Here is a 21581-nt window from a genome sequence, read left to right on the forward strand (position 1 = left end):
GTAACAAATTAACAGAATAGTTAATAGTTAATAGTCGAATAGTTCAATACTGCTCATGTTTCCGTTTTCAAGCCACGTAGCCAAAAATGAAGTAGCTTGCACCGAAGAAAGGAAATTTTTGTTCAGCTATTAAATAATCAATTGGATGAAAGAAACGGGGATACTGTATAAGTTCTTACTTTGCCGGAGATCGGCGAGGCAAAATGTAAGTGCGTGTATTTTCCATATGAAAAATTCGAGCCGCTTTTGGTCTTTGACAGATTTTGAACAAGGTTGTTGCGAAAACTAAGACCCCCGAAAACTAAGACCTAAGACCTGAGACCCGAAAACGAAGACCCGAAACAGGTCTTAGGTTTCGGGTCTTAGGTCTTGTTCTTAGTTTTCGCAACAACCTTTTGATCAAGCCGTCTCGACGCTAAATTTGTGGACTCGAAAATTTGCGGCCTATTTTTTTATTCTCTCATGTTTGCATGCTTTAATTTTAGGATGAATAACCATCGAATCGCTCGAATGCGGGAGAAGTTCCGGATCAAAGGGCAAGAAAATGAACCAGGTAACCATTATTACTATATGTTTATTTTAGTGATTTTCCCTCCGTTATCTGTTCGGATGCTATACCTCCCTTCAAAACCAAACACATTTTGCTTCTGTCTGTAGAAACACAGGATGTTTCCCGGCGAGCAGAGATCCGCTTGGAACTTCCCCTTTCCCGATTTTTCTAGGAAGATCGAACGGGTCTCTGCTCCCAGGGTTTGGGATGGACCCTAAAAAAAGCCCCTAATGGAAAGGAAATGTTGAATATCACAATTGAAATTGTTTTTGCATGGAGTCAGTCAGAGAAAAAATCAGAAAGTTTGGCTTTTGTTTTCAAAATCTTTGGTAAAGTTTGCGCCTTCTGCTGCTAAATTCGCTGGGTTTGCAACTGAATTTGCTAACGACCTTTTTGCAGGGACTATCAAGTTTACTTTCCTCCTCATATTAAATATCCTGCATTTTATTTGCCACAGCGCAATTGTTGAAGGTGATCGACAATTTATGTGCATTTTGAACTAAAACCTCTGTCCGCTCGATATTCGTTCCGTGGTGGAAATGAAAAAGTAGACAGCATTCTATTCGGCGAGTAGTGCTGAAAGTGAATAAAAAGTCGCTCTTACTTGTTTCCTAACCTTGCCGGGTGAACCTTCTGTCTCGTTTTTACCTCTGTCATGGACAACAAAATTCCACGAGTAACGCTTTGCCTAGTCTTTCATCTCGGTCAATCCGTTTCGGATAGCTTGTTCTGAGATTCACTCATTCACTGTAGAGCGGAAAAACGCAAAAAGCATGCGCAGACTCTACGCGAGCGCGGTGTACAAAAAATTTTCAAAATTGGCAGTTATTTTTAATTTTTTTCGCAAGGACTTCATTTTCGATCTCGTGCGATCAATTAAAATCCAGCTGCGCGATTCCTTCCATTCTTAGCATTGGGCAGAAGAAATAATTTCTCATAACGCGAATGAAATCCGACGCTTAAATAAGACTGAAGATCAAGTTTGTGAATCCTAAAGTGAAATTTCAAATTCTATAGACCAATGTCGATATCTCAAAATTTAGCTATAGCTTGGCCACGAGGCTTGTGCATGAACAGAAGAAATTAGTTATTCATCTCTGATGTAATTCAGTTATATTCCCCTGGCCTAAGCCTCGCAGCCAAGTACGAATGTTTTATATCGAAAGTGGTCTATTGTCACGTTACATTACCACGAGATGACGGAGGTCGAGAGGTTGTACCCTGGAAAAGCATATGTTTCTTGGTTGGCTCTTTCTGCGCAAAGGGTAACGCAATGCTAACCATCCTGCACGCGCACCGCAGTGACACTATCTCATATTACTTCCTAACCAAATGCGTGGATTTTTAATACTTTATTTTGCTTTTGTATTCTGGTGGCGCTTTGTGTAGAACAATTTTAGTGTCCGTTAACCCCGCTCAACAGGGTCACCTGTGTCAGCTAGTACACAATTAGGAGCACAGTAATGCAATGAACTGTGATTATTGACTTCTGATTGGGTTCGAAAGTTAACCACTTCTCGATCTTCAAAAACGCCTTGGGCGCTATTATTTATTTGTGGCGCCAAATAATTTCCGCATAAATATCGGGTTAAATGAAGCATGACGCAGACTTGTCTTCTCAACCTCGGCTTCTGCTACTGTGGAGCCAGTGATTACAATCAAATTTAAATTTGGATTGTGAGTTGAGATCCAAATCGTTGTTCAGTGCTATATCACTTTTTTCGGTTTTTCTTTATAAAACTGGTAAAGGCGTCTGCTCCCGCGGGCTACATCCCGGGGCTACATTTGTGATAATTATAGTTCTCTCCTTTTCCTGGTCACATTCGTGAGGTTAATTATTGTTTTCACATTATTCGGATTTCTGAAGATGTTGCGAGAGTCTGCAAACTTCGTTGGAGAAGCCCAAAGATTTCCAAGTTTGAGAATGCACGATTTGGTGCACAGTCCACACAGTGAGAGATCGAACGCACTCAAAAAATGTGGCGTCATTTATGCATGGTACAATAATTCCTAGAGCCACCATCCCCTCCCAGGCAACCACCGGGGTAAAGCTAGGCTTGTGCGTCCCGGGCGGTCGGGAATTGGAAGAGTGGGAAAAAAGGTACTCGTGTCAAGATTTATGGGTGCAAAAATGGCACCGAACCACAGTAATTTTCCGTAGATTTAAAGGGGAAGTATCATGGGGTTTTTGATATCTTTTGCTAAGAATGATGAAATAAGACCTTCAATCACCTGACAAATAATTCTAGAACGACGAGAGGAACAAAATCAACTCAATTCTTGAAGAAACAACTCGTGATCTGTTCTAGCGCATTTTAGAAACAAAAATGCGAGAACTTGAAAAACATTAGCCTAATATTTGTCAAGTTTCACTCCAAACCGGCAAACTCTGTCTCTGGCCAGAGGCACTAATCAACAGTTTTATTGCACTAGGGTGATAATTTTTAACAAACTTGACAATTATTTCATTGCTTCTGCTGACAGTCAAACATTTTTGGGTTTTGAAATGACAGCAAATTTTCGTGATACTTCCCCTTTAAATTCTGATGAAGCCAGGTAACGAAGATCCACTGACACTGCTGGACTAAGATCACTTTTAAATCAGTAAAGGAAACCAAGTTTGAGAGTCGTTCCTTTTGTAATACCGCAGATACAGCTGAGCAGAATTGTAAATGTGGGTTTTCCAATTTGTTAATTGATGACTCACTGGATTGTGTGGTTACTTGCTGTCGTATTTTGACAAGCGGAGAATCGTGGACTAACAAAGGGCTCATGCTAGACTCGCTTACAAGTCGAGCTTAGAGAGCGCGAAGCGCGATCGTCAGGTCTATTCAATGAGAAGCTTAATTATTATCAGTTAGTTATTATTATTGTTATTATTATTATTATTATTATTATTACTATTATTACTATTACTATTACTATTACTATTACTATTATTTTTACTATTACTATTACTAACATTATTATCAACATCATCATCATCATTATCATTATCATTATCATTATCATTATCATTATCATTATCATTATCATTATCATTATCATTATCATTATCACTATCATTATCATTATCATTGTCATTATCATTATCATTATCATTATCATTATCATTATCATTATCATTATCATTATCATTATTATTATTATTATTATTATTATTATTATTATTATTATTATTATTATTATTATTATTATTATTATTATAAAGAGAGGCAATAAGCCACCTAAATGGTATATTTCCAAAGACGGCGTGATTAATTTCAATTCCAAAACTCCTGTGCTTTACAGCCATTTGCTACGAACCGTCGTTCGCCATGTCATGTAACCAGGCCTAAGTATTAAAATTAATGTAAGCACAACTGATTAAAATATTTACGGTTGACCTCTTGTGTGATAAAGCATAAAGTGGGTGTATTTAGCACCAATGGCTTGGGGAATATCAAAGACTGTCAATCCGAGATTTACAAATCGACTGTTTGTATGAACGATAACAGCTTACGAACATAGCGGCCGAATTGTATCGGAGGTAATCCAACCGATCGAAAGAGAGAGCCGTGGAAAGTTAAAGGTGAAGTCAGTAGTTTTAATTATTTGTCATTTATTTTGCCAATAACCGCAAAATTTTCCAGCTTAATTGTTTAAACGATCTTTCAGCTTCTAACATAGCAAGTCGCTATTCTCTGTTACGCACCTAATACCCAAATGGCTGTACTGTTCAATGAGCCTCTGAAGTATGGAGGGGGATTGGGTTATTGAAATGGAGCAGAGGTGTAGTGACTTAGTATACTATACTACATACGCGCCATTGCATCTGAGAATGCATTGAATGTGTTTTTATGGATTAAAGGCTGAATATTATGCCTTGCATGTGCCATGATTGCATGTTCGCTAACGATCACTGAACAGAGTGCTCTGCGATCGAACATCAAATCAAAATATATAGGGCTCGTGTCAATGAAACTATATTTGCGTGATATTGTATGAGCGGGGATTTTCACATATTCACGACTCACCTAACGATATCACGGGGATGGTGCCAAGACACCAACTAGTGATTACTCAGTTCTTGGAACAGAACCTTTGACCGAGCCCTTTTTCTCTATTAAAAGTAGCATGATTGTATTTTCCATCTGGAATGACACTTGGGCTGCGGTGCTGTGTTCCGCGGTATTAAAATGTAGCGAGTCTCACGAGAAACCGCGGAAGACGGGGAAGAATTCAGTAACTAGTGTCAGTGCTTGCATATATAATTCACTGGAGATTGTTCGACCTTTAGCTTTTTTCTTTCACATATAAATATAAAGCACATGTGAACAGAAATATCATCAGGTAAAATAATGAATCATTTGGTTGGTTAAGTAAGCAAGAAGAACGCCTGATGAGCTTCATATTCATGGTTGAGTGCTACTCCGACATCACCATATTTTGATAAAGAACCTTATTTGCACATGAACACAAATAGCCAACATATATTAATTACTACGAGAGCACTCAAGAAGAATATTTAAGAAAAACACTTCAAATGACGCTTTCTGTTTTTCAAGATCAGCGATGGCGTCGATCGAGACATCAATCAGTGATTGCTTTCGGGGAACAGAAGCTTTGCCCAAACCTCTTTCTAAGAAGCACGATTATATTTTCCATCTGGAACGGGTACTTGGCCTGCGGTTCTGTGTTCCAAGGTCAACACCGCGGGAGACGGGGAGGAATTCAGTTCCCATCAATCAGTGCTTGCATATATTAACTGGTGATTGTTCGACCTCTACTATATTTCTTTTACATATAAATATAAAGCACATGTGAACACAAACATCATCAGGTAAAATAAAGAATCATTTAGATGGGTAAGTAAGTAAGAAGAACGCACGATGAGCTTCGTGTTTATGGTTCAGTGCTACTCCGACATCACCATATTTTGATAATGAACCTCATTTGCACATGAACACAAACAGCCAACAGATAATAATTACTACAAGAGCACTCAAGGAGAATATTTAGGAAAAACACTTCAAATGCCGTTCTCTGTTTTTCAAGATCGTTTTCAAAAGGAATTTTAAGTCGCAGATAATTTTAGGGAACATATCCTCCGGTATCGGTATCCGGCCACCGGATTTAAGACCTGCTGTTCGTCTTTCCGAAAATTCTAGATGGCCTTTGCAAAATAACATTTCGTTCTTTTTATGACAGTCGTCGACCCTTTGTAAACAAATGAATTAATTTGCCCGTGTTATTAAAGTTTTAGGTGACAAAACACCAAAGAAAACGCAATCCTTATTCAATTCGAATGTCTGAGGTGATTTAGGCTTTTCGCGAATAGATAATCACCGAAAACGACCACAGGGTGCATGTGCTGATTCCACGCCCAGAAGCAGAAGAAAATTATTCATAAGGGCATAAACCGAAGCATGGCACTTAAGATTTGGTTCGTGCTTAACGTGTGTATATCGAGTTATGGATGCACTTGGAGAAGCGCAAGAGTTGTTCAAGGCGTATTGAGCAATTTATTATTAAAATCTGGATTATTGTATAATGCAATCCTCGGGGTTTGATTGGCTTAGCAACCATGGTATATGAGCCATTATACCATGCCCAAGAAATAGCGACCATTAAATTGTCTTCTGGTTGTTTAGTCTTGCAGGGCGAAATGAGCAAGATCGAGCAATACTTGATTGTTTTCAATAAAACAATTATTCCTCTCACGCTTGTTGGATATGAGATGATTATAGCCAACGAGGCGCGTAGCGCCGAGTTGGCTATCTACCATCTCACTGATCCAACGCGCGCTCGTGGAATAATTGTAAGACATTCAACACACTGATAGCAAAGCACAGTTTAAAAGCAGTAAAGCTGGACCGGACGCGATCTCTATTTTGCAATTTTTCTCCTCGACACAAGAAATTACGTATATTGCAGGAAACATGTTGACTACGGACGACGATTATTCAGTGCACCATGACAATGGTTTTATCAAGCAATTATTCCACTCACGCTTGTTGGATATGAGATGATTATAGTCAACTCGGCGCTACGTGCCTCGTTGGCTATCTACCATCTCATATCTAACGCGCGCTCGTGGAATAATTGTTAATCATTCAACACATTGATAACAAAGCACAATTTTATAGCAGAGAAGCTGGAAACGATCTTTATTTTGCAATTTTTTTTCCTCGACACAAGAAATTATGTATATCGCAGGATATCTGTTGACTACGGACGAGGAATATTCAGTGCACCATGACGATATTTGGGCAGTGTTACAATGTGTTGAAAAATAAACTCGATATAAATGTTGTGGTTCAATTTTATCCTTGGTTTAAATTTTATTTCCCTCTCTTTTGGGGTATGGTAATGTATGATAATGAGTTTAAAACAATGGGAAATAAAAATTAAACCAACTAGGATAAAATTGAACCACAACATAAACAAAGGGGAAGCATGCGCGCTATGTTATAAAGAGAATTGATCGGAAACCCAAATAAGCGGAAAAGAACCATTACTCTTTGCTTCCTTTGGCCCGATTTTCAGTAAGCCGACTTTTCTGGATGAGGTATGCAAATTCGCGGTAATGAAAGTTTACCAAGCCAAACATGTGAAAAGGCCGTGGATGCCTAATTGGAATTACAAAATTATGACACTGATACACTTTATGTATGGTCCTGAGGGAAAGAGTTAGTTTTGTTTTCCCGAGAGTCCTGATAGGGAAACATCTGGACTCGAGGGAAAAAAACTAACTAGTTTCCCCAAGGACCATACATTGAGGGCTTTGTTATATATTTAGACCTTTCCTTCAACAATCACAACAAAACGCTGAAACAACTGAGAGGGCAACAACTGCGGAATTGTATCCCGGTCGGGATACATTTGTATTTGATCAGGGACACGTGACCAAGAATCAACCAATCACAGTGCTCGTTTTGTTGAGTGAAAGTCTAGGTTTATAAAAACCTAAATTATTTTTTACCTATGCCCGGAAAGTTTCGTAGCTGAGTCGTTCCTTTTCAAGTGAGCAAGAGAAAAGAACAACATCTTCCGGAAAGAAGGAGCAAAAAAGCCTTTGCAGCTCGAAGACATATTAAATCTTCGCTTTGACAAAACAGCAATCTGTTCTAAAACAATTATTTCTTCGCCTTTAGTCTTTTAACTCTCTGAATTTCACCGATTAAGCTGTCAAGTATTCCTTAAGGCCTCTTTTTACTCGGGCCGTAAGGCGGACCGAGTCAAGGTTCCGGTAGCATTATCAAATCCTTTTTTCTTTTTGGGGTCGCGATGGGCCGAGTGATAAGGCTTCGGGCCACGAGTTATTGTTCTCGGTCTCGTTTTTTGTACTCGGCTGGTACGAGTTACGTTTTCTGTCGTGTTATCAAATTCTTTAAATTCTCGGTCGCGTTCTTTGTTTTCGGGCCGTGAGGTATTTTTTACAATATGCGAGCCAGACGTGCGAGGCATGCGAGGCACGAACAACCCCAACATAAACTGCTAGCCGTTAATTAACCGGGGAGTTATTTAAGCTAACCTAATTGCTATTTAGGCTAACTGGAGTGCTCTTTAGGCTAACCGGAGTGCTTTTTAGGCTAACCTGAGTGCCTCAAGGTTAGTTTTGTTTAACCGAAAATTTGGCAACTAAATCAGTCTATGACCTCGCCGACCAAGATAGATAAAGATGTCTCACGTTTACTATAGAAAAACAATCAATGTAGAAACGGTTTCTGTCTTCAAATGAAAGGTGAATAACAAATGCTTTTCCCTGAATTTCCTTTAAAAATATAAACAGCGAAACATTGAAAAACGTACAAGGATATAAACGTACGCGTGATGCGTAACGTTACTCTAGATCGGGGGGGGGGGGGGGGGGGTGGTACTCAACAGATGCTTGGGTAGGGAGGTGCGGCCCGGGCGTTCAAACCGTGACCCTGTTTAAGACACAATTCTTCAAACCCTGACCCTGTTTAAGACACAATTCTCCGATTTCCCTATCCCGTTTAAGACAGAATTCAAAATTTTCAGGCCCTTTTTAAGACATTTAACCCAAAATCACACCCTGTTTAAGACTAGAATGAAATAAGAACACACTAGTTTCTTACTGTATTGGCAATCACAAGCTGTTTAAGCCATTAGGTCATGTAGGGATACCCTGTTTAAGACAGAAAGTGATGAAATAGATACCCCGTTCAAGACAAAACACCCTGAAAACCATACCCTAACGGGCCGCACGTCCCCGTTAAGGTCACATAAAGGAGTAACCCCCCTCTCCTCCTTTGGGGAGTTAGGAGAGGCTCTGCTCTCAGGGTGGCTGAACTAAGTTTGAAGAAGTGACCAACAATACTATATGAATGGCTTCTCAACCAGGGGACAATCACTCACTGATTACGGACAAGAGCAACGGAGATCTGGTACAGTCACAGTGGAATGTTCTCTGTAGTCCTTTAAACAATTGTATCTCTCTGTACTAACGGTAATATATCTATCGATATTACCCTATTTCACAGACCAGATTTTTCGACAGTCTATATAGTCTGGGCTGCCGGCGGGAATCTAGCACGAAAAGGAATCGAAACGATCCAAACCGACTTTCAACTTAACTGGACTAAAACATCTGGAAAATGAATGACACAGATATTTGATGTTACCAAAATTGCGATAAATAAAGATTTAATTTAAAATTAAAATCTCAACACGCAGTTGATAAGGACAAAATTGGTTACAAGTAATACGCGCGACGGTAACAATTGTCTCTTATCAAGTCCGAAATTCATTCGGGGTCGGCTATCGTTAACGTTCAATCCGTTTTCCACACTTGTGCACTTCTTGATTTCGTTCTTTTGAGTCAGGGCGTACAAATATCACAAATCCATTTTTTTAAGCTGTAACGGTTTAACAGGTTCCAGCAAATCACCTGCTGTGAAAGCGTTCCCAGTAAAATTTTCTCTCGTCTCTCTTTTCTCTTCCATTTCATGTGTTTTCGTCATTCTCACCAAGAGAAGAAGTTACTCTGAGTGAGTGTCTTTCTTTGTGTGGGTTTCGCGTGATTGTTGTATACACTGAAGATTTTGGACTCTGTTCTTTGTCCGCTGCAAAGCTGTACACATTCCCCAACTGATACTTCCCGACAAGTTTGTTATAACTTCTAATCCCACTTGTCCTTTTACCATGATCGTGATAAAACAGGTTGGTTTTGGCCTGGGACAGCTATTTTTTAATATCCACGACCCGCTGAAACACCTAGAGCCAATTACTGGCTGGTTGAGAACAGCAGCTAAAAAATCTAGACTTGAAATGCTTAAAATGCTTTTTTTAAAAATCGATTGCAAAACTGTGGAATGAGATACCAGCCTGCCGAAGTTTTGGAGAGGACCCCAAACTTCAGTTACTATCGTAGGCTCATTAAAGGATTAAAGAAAAAAAAAAAACGGCAAGCAAATTTAAAATACCCAAGGGCGGTGTATTTCTAGAAATAAGTTAACCTTTATATGCATGTTGATACTAAGGGAATATCCATCGATTAGAGCATGAACCTATCGTGGGATGCTCGGCACTTCTATGGGGCCGAAACTCGGAATGATTAATTTCATTTTATCTTGAATTTGCATTGTCTTTAATTTTTTGCAGACAGGCCGTCCAGTTCCAAGATGGATTATGAGAAGCTAAGCTCTAACAGCGTGCCTGAAAATCCCAAGCAGAATGCTGGATTTTTCTCTCTTTTGACTTTCACATGGCTGAATTACTTATTAAGACAAGGTAACAAACGACCACTTGAAAACGACGATCTTCCTCCATTGTTGAAAGAAGACAAGAGCGAACCGCTTACACAGCATCTAGAAAAGGAATGGTCCCTAGGATGCGATGAAAGCCAACCAGGAAAATCTCACAGATGGATTAAGACAGCTCGACTATGGTACGCACTTTTAAGATTGGTGCCGACTTCTGAGAGAGTACTAGTCATGAGTTTGGCGTCCTTACACGCCATTGTTCGCATTTCACAGCCCTTGTTTCTTATTGGAATGCTTGCAGAACTTATGGAAAAGTCCTCAGCTTCTCAGATGTGGATTTATCTCTACGCTGCTGGTGTTTGCTTGTGCACTTGGCTCATAGCAATTTCCCAATGTCATTTTGATTATAGGTCGTCCATGGTTGGAATGAGAATGCGTTCTGCTATTCTTGGTTTGGTCTACAAAAAGGTATCTAGGAACTTTAACTTTTAGGTCAAGGGCCAGTTTATTCACTTTTGCAAACAGAGAATTGCACCTGTACCTTAAAATGTACCGCAGCAATACTTTATAACAATACATTTTGTGCCATGGAATACACTAACAGTACACTTTCTCAAAGAGAACTTAACTGGTCGGTACCGCTTCATTTTTTCAGTTTTTTTCGCGGCTAAATGTCGTGTTACCAGACAGTCGCTTCGCTGCAGTCTTCACTAGTTATAGACTGTACTCGCGCCCTTTTCACAATTCAACCACAGAAGAACATCACCATTTTACAAGGAGAGAAACAAAGTGCTACTATTTTCTTTTACAATAAGTAAAGGCAGTATATTATACTTTAGCTGCACTTGTATCTTTTGCTGCCCGTTATGAGCAAGTACTAGTCTGACTCTGTGGGTATAAGTTTACCTTCCAAATGCTCATCTTCCATCTTCCAATAGCAGTGGTGAAGCACTTGCACTGGTACTGCAAATAGGATGGGTCTGAACCTCCTTAAAGCCAGTGTTCTTTTAACTTTTTGTCATCATTATTATTATTATCTTGTAACTCAATCACTAAGATGACTTTAGTTGTAATAGTTAATTTATCCCTCGTCAAAGAGAGACCCAAATTTAAAAAGCCGACTGGCATACACAGACGAGCAAGCACAAGTTAAACGCGAGCGACGAAAAAGCCACTTCAGTGCGTGCAGGGTTAATCGTGCTCTAAGAGAGACAACGATTTTGAAACTCACGTTGACTTGTGCACAGGGAGGAGGGGTGGGGGGTGGGGGGGGGGGGGTTTCAAATGGTGTACATAGTATCAGTAAACAAAAAGGAACCCTGAACCATGTTCGGTTTGCGATGCCAGAGCTTTTGCGTCAACACTTCTGCGTCAACAGTGTTTACTGACAACGTTCTCTATCACCATAGGTTCAACAAATATCGTTATCCAATTTGACGAAGATGACAACAGGCCACGTCATTAATCTTATCTCCAATGATGTTCAGCGATTGGACCAGGCGGTTCGTTCACTGCCAAACATTATCTTAGCGCCCTTTGGCTTTTTGGTCGGTAATGCCGTCCTCTATTACTTCATTGGATACCCAACCCTGCTCGGCACTACCTATCTCCTGGTCGTCTTGGTATATCAAGGCTTCGGTTGCCGACTTGCTACTCAGTTGAGACAGAGGGCCGTGGTATTGGCGGACAAACGCGTTAAGATCATCAACGAGATAATCCGCGGTATACGCACAATCAAAATTTGCAGCTGGGAGAAACACTTTGGGAATTTAGTTTCTCTATTGCGAGGGTCAGTGGACATTTATTTGGTATTCACTTGACTTTCTCTTTAATGGCAGTGCATAGTTACTAGCTGGTAACTTATGTCTATCATGATCTCGAACCCAGAGGTTTTAACAGGGAAGTTTACCATTTTACAAACCAATCAGATTGGAAACAGTTGAACCCCTAAACAGAAATTGAATAATGCACTTTGATCACAATTGCTCTTACAAGTGAAGGAAAAGGTACAAAATGTGCCCACATAAACTGAACGAACTTGAAAATCAGAAAAACAAACCTATCCTCAGCCCATCTTTTCTAAAGCTTTCGATGAAACATAATAACGCGTACCATTTGATTGCCGACCCGGAATTACTGGTTTCCCGCAGAAATAGCAAGCAACCCTTACGAAAATGTATTTCTGCTTTCTGTAGCATGACATGACTACAGGTAAACGCGTAATCCCGTTAAAGATAGGATTCTTATTGCTCTTCTCTACAACTTGGTTTAAGGAAGTCTACCTCTGGTTAGTCTAAATTTACGCAAGGTTATTCCTCAGTGTTCATCTCTAATCCCCGACTACCTCGCTGCAAAAAAGGTAGAAATTCAGTTACCGTTTATAGTTTTGTAGCTAAAGAGAAATAAAGCTAAACAAGGTGTCCTGTCTAAGGACAACATGAAAGGCATCAAGATTGAAATCGGTAAGTACTGATGGAACTCACGAAAAAATTCCCAGGGTGTGGGCACTTGACTATCTCGCCAACGTGTAAATCAATGATTATAGAAACGTTTACTTTCCTTTCTTGCAGAAAAGAGATCCTTATCATACGTAAGATCAGCGCCTTTCAAGCTAGCCTTAAAACCATTACTGCCACCACAGCGAGATTCACTGCACTTCCAATCTTCGTCGCATATCTTGTTACTGGCCATTCTCTAACGCCTATGTCAGTGTTTGTCATCTTCGCTTACGCAAAGGTTTTGCGAGATTTTACGAGGAACCTGGGCAGGCGACTAACTCCATTTCTTGACTGTAATATGTCCGTGTCACGGATTCAGAATTTTTTGGCCACTGCGGAAGGTTCCTGGTTTGATACCGAGAGACGACACAGTAAAACTAAAATGGACCAAGGGAAAAATGAACATCATAATAATCCTGTGGTTTCTTTGACAAATGTACGCTGTAAAGCAACCAACGACAAAATGCTTCTTGAAAATGTTAGCATATTAACAGAGGGAGCTCAGACTGTTATAATCACAGGTCCTGTTGGAAGTGGCAAAACCTCGTTGCTTCTCGCTATACTTAGCGAACGTTCAATCTCTGAGGGAAATATCACGCATAAAGGAAAAATGGCTTTCGTAGGGCAATCACCATGGGTGTTCTCTGGGACTGTTCGTGACAATATCACCTTTAACAAGCCGTTCGATTCGACAAAGTTTCAAAAGACCGTGGAAGCATGTGCCCTTACAACTGACATCACACAATTCCCTGACGAAGACTTGACAATAATTGGCGAGCGTGGGATTGTTTTAAGTGGTGGTCAGCGGGCTCGCGTCAGCATGGCACGCGCACTTTACTCGGATGCCGATATATACCTGCTGGATGATCCGTTGAGTTGCGTCGACGCCCAGGTTGGAAACCATATTTTCGAGAATTATGTGCGAACTGCGATAAGTGATCGGTTGTGTTTCTTTGTGACTCACCAACCTTGTTACATGAACAATGCAGACCACATTATTGTCATGAATGAGGGCTCCATTGCATGGGAAGGAAGCTACACTGATCTAATTAACAAACGAAATGAAATCCCTATCTTAGAAAAAGTCTTAAAAGATAAAGATGGTTTAAATAACTGTGCAAGTTATGATTCAGTAATCCGAGAGAGGCGCCAATTTGAGAAGTCTGGAGAAACAAGTTTGATGATTCCCAAGGAAGATCGCAACTTTGGATCGGTGTCTTACAAGACATACTGGAAATACTTCAGAGCTGGTGTCACTGTGTACTTGATGGTTTTCCTTGTTCTCATATCTAACAGTGCTCTAGGTGAGTGTCCTACTACATATGTAAAGATTAATGACCAATAAAAAGGTAGAAGTGTTCATGTCCTGGATTAAAGTATCATAAATGGTCAATCTAGAAAAACACTTTTTACGTCGTCTTTGTTTTAAGTATTTTGACACCTCTGGTAGCGCTATTTAGTCAGTGATCGGGTGCAGCGATTATCACTCGAAGTTGTCTCCTTTTCTTTAAGCATCTAGCTACTCCCACATACTCCATGTCTTTTGTCCACTTATGTGGCTGTTTGCCCTCTGTTAGTAACAAACCAAGAACTCCCTCTTAGTGGATGGCTTTGATACTTAATACAGCAGGACTTTTTATGGTTGGCAAAGGGAGCGGGTCCAGTGACGAGATTTCTAGATTCTTTACGATCAAAATTACCAAACAATCTCATTCCCGAGAAGGACTGTTTGAAGTGACATTAAGTGACGTTTCCACAATCTGAGCGGAAGTCGTCAACAGAGACATCACTCGACTCTGATGATAATTTTCGCTCGGGTTATCGAAAAGCCAGTCAATGTCACCTCAAACAGTACTTCATATCTTAGGACTGCACTCATCCGGATGATCATAATTTACGTACTTATAACATGACTCCTGGGATTAAACCATTTACAGTCTCATTTCCAGAGGTCGCACGTATTAAGGTACTTAGTTACCGGACATCAAACGTCACGATGCTCTTTAACCGCAAACTTAATCTCGTTCTTGGATTAAAGATCCAACGGAACACATAAAAGATGTTGGTGGCTCTTGCGCACTTGGTGCGGAAGACTTTTCCCATAGGCCTGCCAGCCATAACAACAGCAATTCCAGTTACTGCGTTTGAGTTAATGGAGTTAACACCAACTAAACGTTAACGCCAGTAGTTGAGTCAAACAATAAATAATGTTCAGATCCCGGTTGTTCGGAATTCGATTAACGCTAATCCCCGATTAATGTTAAGCTTTTGGTGAACAATATTCTGAGTAAAAACTAAGGAACAAAAATCTTTTGGAAGAAACTTGATTGATTAGTAATTAAACTTGAATCTAAGTTCCTCTTGCTTTGAACAACTGGACCCAGGACACTGACATTGTATCTTCATTTCATCTTGCTCTTCAGCGTCACAAGTGTTTCCTGATTGGTTGATGGCTCAATGGAATGACGTTACCTGGGCTTCTCCTTCCGATCGTTTCAACATTTATCTTTACGTAGGACTTGTGATGGGTTCAACCATCCTACTCTTCTTGTCAGCGTTACTGTTTTACCAAGCAACCATCAACTCTTCACGAAATCTTCACGGCAAAATGCTCCAGGCCATTGTCATGGCACCAGTTCATTTCTTCGACACGAATCCGTGTGGAAGAATATCTAATCGCTTTTCCAAAGACATTGGAGTAATGGATGAATTATTGTTTTTCGCATTTTATGACCTTTTCGAGACCTTCTGGGAGTTGTTCCTTGCGGTAGGTGTTCCCTCAGTGGCGAATTTCTGGGTACTGCTGGCTGCTGTTCCTCTGACAGGATTGGTAACATATTATGGACTATACTGTTTGAAAACGTCCCGAGAAATTGCTCGGCTGGAAGCGATCAACCGTAGTCCACTCTACTCGCATTTTTCTCTCACGCTTGATGGCATTGTTGATATCAGAACCTACCAACAGCAAGATAACTTTATGGATGAATTTTTCAAGTAAGATATCGTTGTGATAGATGATTGTTTATAGTGAGTGACACAGGCATACTCGGAAGAAGAAAATCCAAGTTCTCCCATCAGGAGTCGAACCTATGCCCTTCCGATTACTAGTTATAGGAGACTCGTGGGAGCTATGGCCATTAAACTAGATTCATGTGACAAACATGAGTGTTTGTACTATAAAACAATTCGGGATGAATTTAGGTGATTAATTGTTACTGATTCTTTTATACTATTTTGTATCCTTCAACAGACTCCAAGATCAGTTGAACAAAACGTGGTTCGTCTCAATTGGAGTTGTCCGCTGGCTTCATTTCCGAATGGAATGCATAACGTCTTTGTTTTTAACTGCTGTCACTGTGATTGCTGTATTGACGTCACAAGAAGCAGGTGGGAATTGAGTGGATTTGTGAGCGGTACTTACTGCGTGAACCCACGTCTGGGTGTTCCACCGTTCATTGCCTTGAATTTACGAATGCTTATTCAGATGCACATAAGAGAACCCGTTGTTAAGATTTGTGAGTTCGATTTGTAAGTCTCGTTTAGGCTATTTGTCAATGCTTCCACACAGATTAAAAACAAACGTTAAGGTTTCGACAAAAACATACAAACGTTGTTAAGATTTATAAGCTCGTATTGTAGGCTCAATGCAGAAAAACATAGACATAAAAACAAGTGTTGTTTTAAAAGGCCCATAGACATGAAACCAAAGGTTGTTGCAAGCTCGTCCTAGCAACACACACTCATGGTCAACCAAGGATATAAAACCAAACTACTAGTTTAAAGTAACTGGTTTGGATCGGGTGGCTCTTAAGCGGTTTAACCTTCAGGGCCGGGTTGTTCGAAAGCCGATTAACTCTAATCTCCAATTAAAAGTTAACCGAGGTTTTCATCTCGCTCAGTAAAAATGATTTTAAAGGCTCGTTTTAAGCTATTGGTAAAGAAAACTCTTTTAAACGAATCCTTACGGATTAGTAAATATACTTGAATCAAAGGTCACGTTAACCCAGGATTAGCTTAATCGGGCTTCGAACAACTGGGCCCAGGTATATATCTCTCTATACATTAGCAAGTGTAAAAAGATACCACAGTGAATGAAATCACAAGGCAGAGGCAAGCTTTTCTCGGCACTTCTCTCTCGTTTCTTACCAGGTTTGACCGGTTTGGCAATAATCTACTGCATGGATCTTCTTGAAGGCCTCGACTGGACAGTGCGCGAGTGCCTGGAAGTTGAAAACATGATGACGTCGGTGGAAAGAGTGATATCGTACACAAATCTTGAATCAGAACCAGGCTATAGCGTCCAAAAGAAGCCGCCAATAGACTGGCCAGGAGAAGGTCGGATTGAAGTTGAAAATCTTCGACTGGTGTATTACAGTGGAGGACCTGAGGTGCTTAGGGATTTAAACTTGTCAGTGGCACCTGCTGAAAAGATTGGTATTGCCGGACGAACAGGCGCTGGTATGTAACTAACGTCTTTTACAGCTTTGAAATTCTGTAACGTCTCATAGTCGAAACTAAAGTCCCAGCTGCAAAAACCAATGTCTCTGAAGAGCACAAGAAGAAACAATTTAAATAATGGAAGTCCACCAATAAACAAATAGATTCCATTTGGCCGTACAAGTTTACTCTGATAACGAACAGATGACATCAAAACGTGGTAAGAAGAAAGAAGTACTTGACTAAGTAACGTGAGTGACGTTCTTACCACGCTTAGACGTCCTCTGAGCGTTATGACAGTAAATGCGCACGGTCAGATGGACTCTATTTGCTGATTTATGTTATAGTTTGATTTAATATCGGTTATTCAACACAAAATTAGAAATGTTTTCCAACATCACCGTAGTGTTGACGTGGCGAATGAGAATGACAATTTGGTTTTTATTACGTCATTCATGATCTATAACAAGAGTGTACGCCTATATTGGCTTGTGCAAGGCCATCAAGACTTATAATTGGCTAACAATCTGCGACCTTAATTTATGCAGGATTTTACGAGAGATTTATGCGCCGTATGATGTCATTCGCATGTCCATAATTTGATCACAACTCCCCTAGACCAATCAAAATGCGAGTAGTACTATAGTACACTATAGATAAAAAAAAATGGAAAAAATCTTGTTTGGCTTTTTTTCGTTCACTTTAACAGGGAAGTCATCACTTGTGGCCTCACTAATGCGCATGCCTGAACCACATGGCCAAATTCTCATTGATGGCCAAAACATTCAGCAACTATCACTGCAGAGTTATCGCTCCAAGATATCAGTTATTCCCCAGGACCCTGTACTGTTTAGCGGCCCCTTACGGCTCAATCTGGACCCTGAAACCCAGTTTGAAGATGCCCAAATCTGGAACGCTTTAGAAGCTGTACAACTGAAGTCACTGGTACAAGAACGAGATAAACAACTGCATTACGAAATCTCTGAAGGGGGAACAAACTTTAGTGTGGGCGAGAAACAGCTTCTGTGCCTCGCTCGAGCGCTTCTACAAGAAAATAAGATCATTATTCTAGACGAAGCCACCGCTAATGTGGATTTCGCTACAGACAGACTGATACAAGAGACAATTCGCAGTAAGTTTGACCGCTGTACCGTAATCACGATTGCTCACCGCGTCGACACCATCTTGGATTACGACCGTGTTCTAGTTCTTGAGGGAGGCGAGGTTGTAGAGTTTGATAAACCAGAAGTGCTATTGAGAAACGAGAAGGGCAAATTTGCTGAGTTGTGCCGGCTTCAACATCCCGTCACGTAAACGGTTAAAGATATCGTGCGAGGTATTGGAAAGATAGTGAACTTTTGCAGCAACCAAAGCTAGCTGGTTAAGTTTGATAGTATTGTAATTATCGCAAATAAGTAGCATGTGGTATTGTAAATATTTGTTTTTTTTTTTTTGTCGTCACGTAAAACAGACAAAAGTTGGATATAGGTTGTTGTTTTTTAAGGTGGCTTACTAAAGTTACGAGCTCAACTCACTGCGAGTCTTGTTTCCGAACACCTTATGCACATGGAAATGTGTGGAAAAGTTTCTTCTTTGGATCCCCGGTTTGCTATTTTTATCGATCTGCGATCTGCGAGGGCGGGGCACCAAAAATTTCCAAAATTAGCAGTAATTTTTAGTTTTGTTTTCGCAAGGATTCGTGCGATCAATAAAATCCAGCCGCGCGATTCCTTCGATTCTTAGCATAATTTCTCATAACGCGAAAGAAATCCGACGCTTAAATTAGACCTTTATTAAGACTGGAAATCAAGTTTGTGAAATTAGTGAATCGTGAAGTGAAATTTCAACTTGTATAAAAAGAGACTTGGATGTAAGCTCTTAGTGCGCCGTAGAATGGAGCATTGTGCTGTTTTCTTATTTAAGTTACTTAATAACCATTTTGTCACACGGTCCCAATCTTATTTAAAGGCGATTTTCACGGTTATTATACCAGGTATAGAAATAATGTTCTTAAATCCACTTGATAGAAAGTGGGGTTACTGGTCATCAATTAATTGTGGTTCAGAATCTGGAACGGATTAGACCCCGCGAAAAGGGAAGCAGAGTCACTAACTGCTGTTAAACGTGGACTGCCAAAAGCCATTTTATGATGATTTTCGTTCTACTTTTAACTTTTGTGTGTATATTTTTTTTTTATTTCTTGTTTCTATCATTAGGTTTTTATTTATTCTTGGTAATTTTCTAGAGGACCCTTCTGTAAACCACTTTTTGTGAAGTTGGCATTCCTCATTAAAGATTTTACCCTCAATTTTAAAACTCTTGCTTGGCTACGAGTTTCTCATAACGCGAATGAAATCCGACGCTTAAATAAGACTTTTATTAAGACTGGAAATCAAGTTTGTGAAATTAGTGAATCGTGAAATGAAATTTCAAATTGTATAGACCAATTTTGAAACTCTAGTTTGGCCACGAGGTTGCAGGGAATAATTGGCTCGATTTGCCACGCTTCCTCGGGTCCCGAACAGCGGCTGGTAATGGAGCCTAGGGAATACAGTCAACACCCTGGGGCCGCGAGTTAGTGTTCTCAAAAGCGAGAGTCCGTAATAGCAGGAATTTATTTCAGTCAAATGAAACGTCTGTACTTTATTTATGCCGGGGATTTAGCTGCTGTCCGTAGTATCGAGGTGTCCGTAATAGCGAGGTGTCCGCAAGGCAAGAGTTGACTGTAATAGACAAGATATTTAACTATTCATCACTGAACCTCAATGTTATTTCCGTTGTTTTGTTCCCTTAAGCCTCGTAGCTAAGTACGGATTTTAATATATCGAAATTGGTCTATTGTCATGACAAAATGTTAATCCCATGATATGACGGAAATCGAGAGGTTGTACCCTGGAAAGGCGATGTTCCTTGGTTGGCTCATTCAGCGCAAAAGGTAACGTAATGCTAACCATCCTGCACTGCTATGACCGATCACTAACCCACGTACTTCCTTACTAAATGTGTGGATTTTTTAATATTTTATTTTGCTTTTGTACTCTGGTGGCGCTTAGTATAGAACAATTTATTGTCCGTTAACCCCGTTAACAGGTTTACCTATAGTACACAGTCAGTAGCTACAATTGCACAGTAATATACAATGAACTGTGGTTGTGGATTTCTGATTGGGTTCGAAAGTTAACCACTTGTCGATCTTCAAAAACGCCTCGATAAGAGAGGCTTTCAACTTGGGGGCTATTATTTATTTGTGGCGCCAAACAATTTGCGCATAGATAACGGGTTACATGAAGCATGACGCTGGCTTTTTCCCGGCGTAAATCAATCTTCTCAACCTCGGCTTCTACTCTGCTGTGGAGCCAGTGATTGCATCAACATTTAAAGTTGAATGTTAATTGAGATTCAAATCGTTGTTAAAGTTAAGTGTTACATCACTGCGATATCAGACGCCGTTTTTTACAAAACCTGGTAAAGGCGTCTGCTCCCCACAGGTTACATGTGTGATATTGTTATTGTTATCTCTTCCTGGTCAAATTCGTGAGGTTATTATTTTCATATTATTCGGATTTCTGAAGATGTTTCGACAGTTTGCAAACTTCGCTGAAGAAGCCCAAATATTTTCAAGTTTGAGCCTCAAACATGTGGTGTAATTAATGCATGGTGCAATTCCTACGGTAACCATCCCCGCAACTAACGGGGTTAAAGACAGCTTGTGTGACCCAGGCGGTCGTGAACGGTATCAAGAGTGGAAAAAATAACGTACTCGTGTCAAGATTTATGGGTGCAAAAACGGCACTCAGCCACAGTAATTTTCCGTAGATTTAAATTTTGATGTAGCGAGGTGACGAAAACCCTTTGTGGTTCAACTTTATCCGTATTTCCTATTGTTTCAAATTCATTAAGACGCCATACCCAAGAACAATAGGAAGCAAAAACAACAGAACAATAGAAATTGAACCGCAGCAAATCCACTGACACTTCAGGGTTAAGATCTCTTTTAAATCCAAGAAAAAAAGACCAAGTTTGAGAGAGGTTCATTTTGTAATACCGAAGATATACATGTAGCTGAGGAGAATTGTAAATGTAGGTTTTGCAATTTGTTAACTGATGACTAACTGGATGCTTTGGTTACTTGCTATTGTATTTTGACAAGACAATCGCTAACGTGGATTAGTTAAGGGCTTATGAAAAAGACAAGCCGAATAGGCCCCGTCTGGGGCCACCGATTTTCACCCATGGCGAGATCAGAACTGACCGGTAAATAAGTTAATCAACCTCCATAACGACAGTAAAGCAATCGCTAGACCTTATTCTCAAAAGTATTTCAATCTTTCTAAAACCCAGTACCCATTGATAGTTTCATTGATTAGTACATAGAGAACGAAAGAT

General features: G+C 40.1%; 1 protein-coding gene and 1 long non-coding RNA gene across 5 annotated transcripts in view; both read left to right on the forward strand.

The window, feature by feature from the left end:
• The window catches only part of LOC146483249 (uncharacterized), a 333500-nt gene that overhangs the window by 35455 nt on the left and 276464 nt on the right, over positions 1-21581 (forward strand). The window lies entirely within an intron of this gene.
• On the forward strand, positions 82-19503 carry LOC146483253 (ATP-binding cassette sub-family C member 4-like). Of its 4 annotated transcripts, XM_085106319.1 has the most exons (10): positions 82-205; positions 486-553; positions 10160-10445; positions 10671-10728; positions 11670-12049; positions 12831-14062; positions 15182-15752; positions 16009-16145; positions 16908-17216; positions 17905-19503. In XM_085106319.1, coding segments are annotated over exons 1-10 (3648 nt in total). In that variant the 5' UTR covers positions 82-203; the 3' UTR covers positions 18510-19503. The 4 variants fall into 4 exon arrangements, with proteins under 4 accessions (XP_084962445.1, XP_084962443.1, XP_084962444.1 ...); XM_085106317.1 differs by having other exon boundaries at positions 10160-10728; XM_085106318.1 differs by lacking the exons at positions 82-205; positions 486-553 and adding an exon at positions 3955-4121 and having other exon boundaries at positions 10160-10728.

The sequence above is a fragment of the Pavona decussata genome, unplaced genomic scaffold (assembly GCF_977016875.1).
Source record: "Pavona decussata unplaced genomic scaffold, jaPavDecu1.1 SCAFFOLD_40, whole genome shotgun sequence".
Lineage (NCBI taxonomy): Eukaryota > Metazoa > Cnidaria > Anthozoa > Scleractinia > Agariciidae > Pavona > Pavona decussata.